Source organism: Trachypithecus francoisi, unplaced genomic scaffold (assembly GCF_009764315.1).
Source record: "Trachypithecus francoisi isolate TF-2019V2 unplaced genomic scaffold, Tfra_2.0 Lachesis_group16, whole genome shotgun sequence".
In the NCBI taxonomy this organism is placed as follows: Eukaryota; Metazoa; Chordata; class Mammalia; order Primates; family Cercopithecidae; genus Trachypithecus; species Trachypithecus francoisi.
Genome location: NW_022681461.1, coordinates 34,144,693 through 34,154,386, shown reverse-complemented (window position 1 = coordinate 34,154,386; position 9,694 = coordinate 34,144,693). Strand labels below are relative to the sequence as shown.

The 9,694-nt window shown below is 44.7% G+C and overlaps 1 protein-coding gene across 1 annotated transcript in view; it reads right to left on the bottom strand.

The window, feature by feature from the left end:
- Window positions 1–2,368: 2,368 nt before the first annotated feature.
- The window catches only part of SLC1A1 (solute carrier family 1 member 1), a 103,492-nt gene continuing 96,166 nt past the window's right edge, over window positions 2,369–9,694 (bottom strand). Inside the window, exons 11-12 of the mRNA XM_033237233.1 lie at window positions 6,685–6,819; window positions 2,369–4,534 (exon numbers count right to left, since the gene is read on the bottom strand). Coding sequence (XP_033093124.1) covers window positions 4,288–4,534; window positions 6,685–6,819 — 382 coding nt within the window. The 3' untranslated portion in view covers window positions 2,369–4,287. The remainder of the gene's footprint in view (window positions 4,535–6,684; window positions 6,820–9,694) is intronic.

Below are 9,694 nucleotides of genomic sequence, written 5' to 3'. Positions count from 1 at the left end.
AAATTTCAGTTTGCTACTCTTTAGATTAAAATGTCCCATTTCGGCCGGGCGCGGTGGCTCAAGCCTGTAATCCCAGCACTTTGGGAGGCCGAGGCGGGCGGATCACGAGGTCAGGAGATCAAGACCATCCTGGCTAACATGGTGAAACCCCGTCTCTACTAAAAAAAATACAAAAAACTAGCCGGGCGAGGTGGCGGGCGCCTGTAGTCCCAGCTACTCGGGAGGCTGAGGCAGGAGAATGGCCTGAACCCGGGAGGCGGAGCTTGCCGTGAGCTGAGATCCGGCCACTGCACTCCAGCCCGGGCCACAGAGCGAGACTCCGTCTCAAAAAAAAAAAAAAAAAAAAAAAAAAAAATGTCCCATTTCTGGAAGAGTTTCCCCTTTATAGAATGGGGGCTGTTTACGGAGTCTCACTAGGTTGGGTATACTGTTTGCTCTGAGAACTCAGCCAGCACCAAGTGGTAGGAGCTTCATTCCTTCACCACATCAGGGACACGGATCCTAAAACACTGGAAGAGCAATTGCATCTCTATGGATTACCCATGTAATAAATGGGGAAGGAGAAGGGTGTAGTTTTTCCCAGAAGCAGAGGTGGGGAGAAGAGATACTAGCATTTATTAGACATAGTCTGTAACAGAGTCTTTCCTACGTGCATTTTCTCATTGACCACTGAAAGCAGTCCCGTGAGGAAAGAAATTTTATTCCTATTTCATGGAAGAGGAAACCAAGGCTTAGGTTGTTGGCAAGGGACACAAAGCTGGTAAGGAATCAGAGCTGTGTGCCCACTCATTGTATTCCATAGTCCCTTGCTGGGCAGTTGGGGAATACAGAATATCAATCCTGTTGCATAGAAGCTTCTAGCAGCCTTCCAAGGCTCCAAAGGATCACTTCCTGTCTCCTGTTCCAGGAGGGAAGATTCTTGAGCCCCTGCAAAGCAAACACTGCAGCCGGCCTACTGCGTGAGTATAAGCCAAGCACACTTCCCATGGCTCTTCTAAGAATCGGGGTGTGCTTTAATAAAGGGCCTTGTACCCACTGGACTAATAAAGATTTGCTGGAAGAATAAAGTCATTCATCAGCTGATAACACCATTTCTCTGTTCATGAGTAAAATCACATGGAGACCCAGGGGCACCAGCTCTTCCAAAAAAATATCTTTTTCTAAGGAACTGTGTTGTTGAGTATTTTCTCCCATGTTGTACACAAAGGAAACTACTCAGTATTCCATTGGCCAGGTAGCGATAGGTATTTTTCTGAGGAGATAGTATCCTCTCAGTGGGAAACGGGGAGCTGTTCATTCCTTTGTTGTCTGTCACAGCAAGTAAGTCCATTGCCCCCTGCAGAATCCCCTCATGTCTGAGGTATTCCAGGCAGGACTGCACCATCCCATCAGAGATCACTCTGAACACAGCCATTTGTAGCTTGTAATCTTACTTCAGAGGGTAGGATTGGTCCTTTAGTGAAACCAAGCCACCATCATATTGAGAGGTAAGACTTTTTTGTTGTTGTTGTTAAATATAGGGTCTCTGTCACTCAGACTGGAGTGCAGTGGCGCTATCACAGCTCACTGCAGCCTCAACTTCCCCAGGCTCAGGTGATCCTCCCACCTAAGCCTACTGAGTAGTTGGGACTACAGGCACACACCACCACTCCCGGCTAATTTTTGTATATTTTTGTAGAGACGGGGTCTTTCTGTGTTGCCCATGCTGGTCTTGAATTTCTGGCCTCAAGCAATCTGCCTGCCTCAGCCTCCCAAAGTGCTGGGATTATAGGGGTGAGCCACTGCATCCAGCCGACTATCTCTTACTGTAGTAACTTCTAACAAAATCCTACTTTCATCTCCGCCACAAAATATGCATGAAGCTGTTCATAATGGCACTGTATTTCCGCCTTGTAATCCCATTGGCTAACATGAACAATCGGATTATCTTTCCTGAAGCCTCACTTTTTCATTCTTGGGGTAAAAAGTTTTAAAAAACAATAATCCAGCTAGACACACTAGCTCACACTTGTAATCCTAGCACTTTGTGGGAGTGAGGCAGGGGAATCACTTGAGGCCAGGAGTTCAAGACAAGTGTGGGCAGCATATTGAGACCCTGTTTCTACAAAAAATAGAAAAATTAGCTGGAGTAATGGTGTGTGCCTGTAGTTCCACCTACTCAGGAGGCTGAGGTTTGAGCCCAGTAGGAGGAGGCTGCAGTGACCTGAGATCATGCCACTGCACTCCAACCTGGGTGACAGAGCGAGATTATATCTCAAAAAACAAACAAAAAACTGTGTAAAATCTAATTCAACTAATCATATCTCTGCCTTCCCACACCCATCCAAGTAAGTTAAAACAACAGATAACAAGAAGAAAAAGGCAGGGGGAAAGAATAAGGGAAGTGTTTATTGAGACTGAAATGGAACATTGTTCTCTTTTATGAGTTAGCAGCAGTGTGTTAAGCGGCTGGTTACAAACTGACTCCAAAATGATAACTCGCAGCTCATGAACAGCTCTGCCAACTCTAGTGCCACTAATTGGGGCATCCTAGTAAGGGGTAGAACCATTTAGGCCAAGAGAAATTACTGATTCAATTTCATTTACATTTAGATTTATTTCCTATAAACAATAGCAATATTTGCATTTTAAAATTCACATTGAATCATTATTTACTATTTATGATGTTTACATAACAATTCAGTATCATTATGTTGTAGATTTCAGATGTAGGTGGTCAATACTGAGCACTTATTTACTCTTCTGCTATCTTTGGCACAATTTCTCATTTCTTAAACATGAAAGCACAGGTTTAAGTTGGCTACACAATACTGCAGAAACATGACTATTTTGGATCTCAGTGTAAGTACAAGTTTATGTTAAGCATTATTTACAAGATGAGAACTGAAGCACAGACTTCAATAAACTATCTTCATAAATTAACAGAATGACAAGCAGAGGATGTAATGAATAGGGCCAAGATTACTAGTTAGAACAGTCCTCCCTGGAGGAGGAGACAAGTGTCATAGAATGGAACTATTTCCCCCGAACCACTGGTATCAGTTTATGTCGTGGGATTTACTCTGCAAGAACCCAGGTTAGGGGCAGCTCTTTTTCTGCAATGTGGCTTGTTCAACCCATGGAATCTTTATTAAAATACAACTTAGTTGGTAGCTTGCCGCCATTATTTGGGCCCTGATAACAGAAGTGCAAGGATGGCAAAGTACTGGCCTCTTTGAGTATGAATGAACTTGGAAGAATAAAGCCTTCCAGTTGGATGAAAGCACATCCAGCCTTTTGTGAGTGGCAGCTTTGTATATAATCTTATGCAGAGCTAATATGGATTGCCTCGAGGCAGCTCAAATCTGGAAGTTGTAAATGAATGGCTCTGCCACCTTGGAGTATCACCATAGTACATCTCTGCTTTAGGGCTGATATACAGATGTGAAACGATCGAACAACATGATATCTCATTCTAGAGCTCCTGAGAAAGGAGTTCTGATAAGCCACAAAGCAGACCTGGGTTGGAATTGTGGTTATTATTCAAGTACAAGGAGAACTCTTTATTTCACATTGACAGTTCAGTTCTGATCTCTGTCTGGCAAATTATATGAAAATAATAAATATATACATATATACATATATATATATATATAGCTTTACGCTGAACACTGGGTTAATAGTTACCAGCATCCCAATACAGTACATTAAAAAAAGAATCCTTCTCCCTTTCGTCCAAACCCTATGCCCATCTTAAAACTTATTGCAGAACTATGCTGGTCTGTTTTCTTTGAAATTGGCTGGAGATAAGTTAAAAATGGACATTTTGGCACATTAACTGGGGAGAGGTGGTTGAGATGCATTATAATTTATAAAAAAGTGAAAGGTCAAAGGAAATTCATGCCAATAGAAAGCCTGAGTAAACATTTGTAACCAATGACAGAATATTTGTTTAAAAACCCAAAACACTTGTCTATGCATGAGAAAGCATTTTCTCTTTCATATCCATTACCTAATTCTAATAGTTATTACTTTATGTACTTCCAAACTTTGTCTCTTATAGAATTTCTAAAACTCAGATAATAGAACTTTCCTTTTAATCGATTTCCCTTCATCTTACCCCACACCCAAATCCCAAAACCTGGAGAGCAAAGGCTGTGAATCCAAATATAGAAAATAATCTGGAGGTCTGTATATCAAATCAAATGAACACCTGGCCATTAGCGTTTTTCTTTTCCTTAACCAGTGTTTGAGATGACTGTCATGGAAATGTCCTTCCTTGTTTTCAGTTATCTGCAGCCAGGGGCCCTAGAACTGTGAGGTCTGGGTGAATGAGATGGTGTCAGACTTGTCTACTGCAAAGCCTCCATTGACATAAGACTTCTTGGTGTCTGAGTCTTCGTTGTCAAGGATTGTTGATTCCAAGGCAAAGGGATTCACAATGTTGACTTCAGATGAAACATCCATCTGCTCCAGCTCCTTCTTGGAGAGCTTTTCCACGATGCCTGTCCCAAAAGCATCGCCAAGGACGTTGACCATGGTCCTGAACCGGTCCCTGGGGAGAGATGGGAGGAGTCAGACAGGAGGCCCAGATTTCATTTTCCTTCATCATCGGAGAGATGCAAGGACCCGACATGTTCAGTTTAGATTTAAGTAAATCCAGAAAGTGCTGTCCTTATGACTGACCGACTGAAGGCTCCTCACAGGCCTGGGGTTGTTCATAAAGACACAGCATGAGCTCTCCCAAAGTAGCAATGTTTCCCCTAAGTCTCCCTAAATTCCCTCCTCTTCTCCCAAAGAAACATGAATAGAGTCGTTCCAGATATTTTCTGGGGGCACTGAGGGAGGTTCAGAATTCAGTAAGTTTTTCAGCCCTAACCTCTGTCTTGTGGTTTTCTAGATTCGATGCAAATGCCATTGTGGGCTGTCTTTGGGCAAAGGTCAGAGAACTTGGGTGTTTTGTGGGTGGTGTATGTACCATGTGCATGTGGGGTATGTGTGTGTTTGTTCAGGTCCATGGTGTACTTGTTTATTTACCAATCTAGGTCACTCTACTTATGAGCAAACCAGGAGGCACGGCGCAGAGCACGGGGTCAGAAAACACAGGTCAGCCCAGGAATGGATTTCTCTGTGAGCCACCCTCATCCAGTCTTAACTCCCAGAGAGCCTGGGGAAGAGACTGGTGACAGGAAGACAGGTAGAGAAGGCACACTGCAGAGGAGAGGATCCATTTTGATACTGGTGCTTTGTTGATAGCAACTGCATGCAGGGGGAATCTTGTGAAAACTACACCTGCAGAACAGAAAAGGCTGACAATGCTTACACATGGCCACCCTGGATGCCCTTCTGTTATTTAGAACAAGTCCAGGGATAATTGGACCTAGTGTCTTTTTATCCCATACCTCCAATTGGACCTCTGACTCATCCGGGTATCTTGGCAGTGAAGGTAACTGGTTCTAGGAAGACTCAGGGAAAGGAGAAAAGTGCAAGTCCACCATCATCACTAGAAAGAACCAAATCTTGCCTCAATGCTAGGGTATCTTTGCAAGAAGGGTGCTACCTCATTTGGGCCTATAGCCCAGTTAGCTACTGAGGACCCCCTTACCCATGACACAGCTTCCAAGCCAGGTGCAGGGGCTTTGCCATCTGAAATGTGAATCTGTGTTTTCAAGCCCACATAGGATGTCTCTGCTTCCCTTTCCATCTCATCTGTCACCTGCAAACTACAGTACATTGCACTGTACTCCCCAGTGAGCCTGAGCTGGTTCTGAGCAAAGGCCCCATGTGGAGTGATACTTACCTGCAATGCCAGGGGACAGAGCCAGACCTAGATGCTGCAAGACCCATGCACAGAAGTGGGCATCAAGGGTAAAGCTAGGAGCCAAGCTGGTTCTGACTTTAACCTTGAGGGTCACTGAAGGTACGTTCTCACGCAGATGTTCTGCTGTATTCTGTGTGTGTGTGTGTGTGTGTGTGTGTGAGAGAGCGAGAGAGAGAGAGAGAAAGTGTTGTTGATTGAGGCCTGAATGGTCCAACTCATTCTAATCATAACAATGAAACTTGCCATTTATTGAGCATGTATGGGCTGCCAGATACTGTTCTAGACACTCTACTCACATAAGCTCACTCAGTCCTTAAAACAACCCAATGAGATAGGCAGATTTTTTCCCATCTCACAGATTATACAACTGGGCCTCAGGTTACGGAACTTGCTCGAGGTCAAGGAACTTGCTCAAGGTCAAGAAGCTGGTAAGACACAGGATGGAGATGCAAACCCAAATGCTCGTGCCACTGTCCCTGACGGTTCGGAAGATGCTTAGGAAGATGGACTGATTTTGAAGTAGGTGGTTCTGAGCCTATGATGCTGAACCGGGGCTGGGTTGGCCAGGATGGCTCAGGGGCCCTGCCTGGCTTCTCACCTTGTTGTTCTGTGTTTATCTTTGTCCCACACCCAGCTCCTAACCTTGAGCATTACCAGGTATAATGAGCTAATGGAGCTCACTGGCTTTTTAAAATCACTACTCCACGTTATGAGGAGTTAATTTTTAAGCACATTATCAGATGGCCTGGTCAGAGGAAAATTAAAGCAGCAACAGGTGGCTCATTAGGCAATCTGAGGAGAGAATGATGACAGACTGCAGAGCCCGTGAGGCTGGGAAGCCCGCCTGCACATCCGGCTGAGGCAGTGCATTTATTCCAACTCACAGGAGCCAGTCGACAGCAATGATCAGGGTGACATCCTCAGCGGGCAGGCCCACGGCACTCAGCACAATCACCATGGTCACCAGGCCAGCCTGGGGCACACCGGCAGCTCCGATGCTGGCAGCTGTGGCCGTGATACTGCAGAAACATACCAGCAGGAAAGGAGTTAGACAATTACCTCTCCCGTTAAAGCCCTGGCCTGAAATGGTTTGTCCCGCTTAGTCACGATGGCTATTACTGCTGTGTCCCTAAATTGGGCAGTTAGAATCTGTGACCTGCTGAGCCCCAGCTCTGCCTCATTACAGGATTAGAGCTGCAAGGGGAGGGGGGCTGGGCGGGGTATGATGCCATCTCCTTGTAGAGAGAGATGTGGCACATCACTCTAATGCAAGGAAGAACTGCATAAGTGGCACCAAAAAATGAGCAAGAGAGATACTCAAGAGGAAAGGAGGAGTTTACTAAATGGGGTGTTAATAGAAGGCTTTGTGTACTAATCTATGTATACATACACTTATCCTAAATAAGTGCCAGGTACCTCTGCACCTGTCTTCCTACTCCCTTTTTCCATCTACTCACCACCCAATAATTTACGGAGCACCTAATATATGGCAGGAATTTAAATTGCCCTGAAGAATGGACAGAGGGATAGCTGTAGGGGCAGATGGACAATGGCATTTCAGGTGAAGGCAAAGGAATGAGACAATGGTTAAGCAGGCCTTATGCACTCTCTTGACATCACAGGACTCTTTACCTCTGGGAACTGCTCTTTAGGGCACTGGATTGAGAAGGAGCTGATCCTGTCCAAGATGCAAGCATTTACTCCTGACTGCTTCTTTTTGCCAGTAGATGTACTTTGTGGGAAAGAAAGATCTGGAAGCCAGGAGACACAGCCAGGTGAACTTTATTACCAGGTATTTAAAAAGATTCCTCTTGATAAGATCAGGTGAGGGAGTAGGGATTTTTCTCTTTGTAATGTGCAGTCTCTTTATCAGCAACATCTTCCTTATTTTATTTTATTTTATTTTTTGAGACGGAGTCTCGCTCTATGGCCCAGGCTGGAGTGCAGTGGCCGGATCTCAGCTCACTGCAAGCTCCGCCTCCCGGGTTAACGCCATTCTCCTGCCTCAGCCTCCCGAGTAGCTGGGACTACAGGCGCCCACCACCTCGCCCGGCTAGTTTTTTGTATTTTTTAGTAGAGACGGGGTTTCACGGTGTTAGCCAGGATGGTCTCGATCTCCTGACCTCGTGATCCACCTGTCTCGGCCTCCCAAAGTGCTGGGATTACAGGCTTGAGCCACCGCGCCTGGCCCCTTATTTTAATTGGATCATTCTGAAGGAAACAAGGGCTCACCCTTCCCTGAAAAGTCCCTTAATTTAGATAAGCTTGAGACCACACCCACGATGCTTTCTGGAGACAAATCCTTGCCCTTGGGCCAAGGCCTGAACTGCTGCCCAGGTGCCACTGGGTTGAAAGGTGAAAATGTAAAAATTGCCAATTTAAACTGGAAGAATCCCTGATTCTATCCACAAATTCATATGCTTTGGGGCTAAAAAAGTCTTAGAGTTCTTAGGAAGCTGATTCTACTGCCCATTCATCTGCCTACTGAGGTGTTGCAGAAAGCATTTGAAGGTACAAACACAGGCCAGAGTTTTTTGACAAGTGTATTTTCATTCAGTGGTTTTGACCACCAAATTACAGTAAATTAGAGATTTCTGGGGCTGTACCAATTACTCTAAAGGTTTCAGGCCTCAGTCTCACAGGTTTCTGGCCTCTATAACCCTTTGGATCTCTTCTGACATAATCACTCTTTGGAAAGCCGAAGTTTATTTTAATGCTGGTTGAAAAAACTTTAAATGGAATGCATCAACAGGTTTTCTTTGTCAGAAGTGATTTGTGTCCATGCCAGCTGATCCCTCTTGGAAACCCTGAGATGTCACAGTTATCCATGTTGCTATAGCCTGAGGCTGGGCTTGAAACTCAAAATTCATTTAGTCCAAGAAAACTCTGTCCTTGAGCCTTGACCTTGCTTACTAAACTACGGCTGTTTGACTGGCATTGGTCTGAAAGTCGGAACTATGAACCTTCAGATGGGAGAAAATAATATGAAAACCTACTCCTGCTGCTTGAACATATTCTACTTTGAGTTAGAGGATTTCCACAGAAGAAAACATAAATATCAGTGGCACAAAGTTCTTTCCTCACACTGAGGCCTAGTTTTAGGACCAGCCATTGGACTTGGCTCTCTAAACGGGTTGAAGGATGGGTTGTGACTTGGAGGGAACACAGGTTTTAGTGTCAGACAGACCTGGGTGATGTACTTTGGGCTCTACCATTTCACTGATGGCATTTCTTTAGGCAAGTTACTTCTCTGAATCTCAATTCCTGCCTGTAAGATGGGGACAGTATGTCTACTGCAAGCCGCTGGGAAGATTAAATGAGGTTAATACATGTAAGGCATCTGGTATAACACTTGCAGATGCTTAAAAACATGCCATTTCCACATGTGTAGCTATGTAACAAACCTGCATGTTCTGCACATGTATCCCAGAGCTTAAAGTAAAACAAAAAACAAACAAATAAAAAGATTAAAAATGTGCCATTTCTGCTGCTACTTCTGCAACAGCAGTAGTTGCTGCTAATGCTTCTTCTATTGCTATTGTCGCTGCCACCACTGGTATTATTACTACTGCTACTGCAGCAACCAGAACAGCGACTATTACAACAACAACTACTACTCCTATTACTACTGCTACCTTTTTTCCTCTCTGCTCTTTCTAGGCCCCAAATCCTATAATTATCTTTCTTCTTTATTATATATATTTCCCCCCCGCAACCCCCAGAGACAAGGTCTCACTCTGTCGCCCAGGCTGGAGTACAGTGGCATGATCACAGCTCACTGCAGCCTCCACCTTTTGGGCTCAAGTGATCTGCTTGCCTCAGCCTCCTGAGTTGCTGGGACCACAGGTGCGCTCCACAGCACCTGGCTAATTTTTGCATTTTTTGTAGAGATGT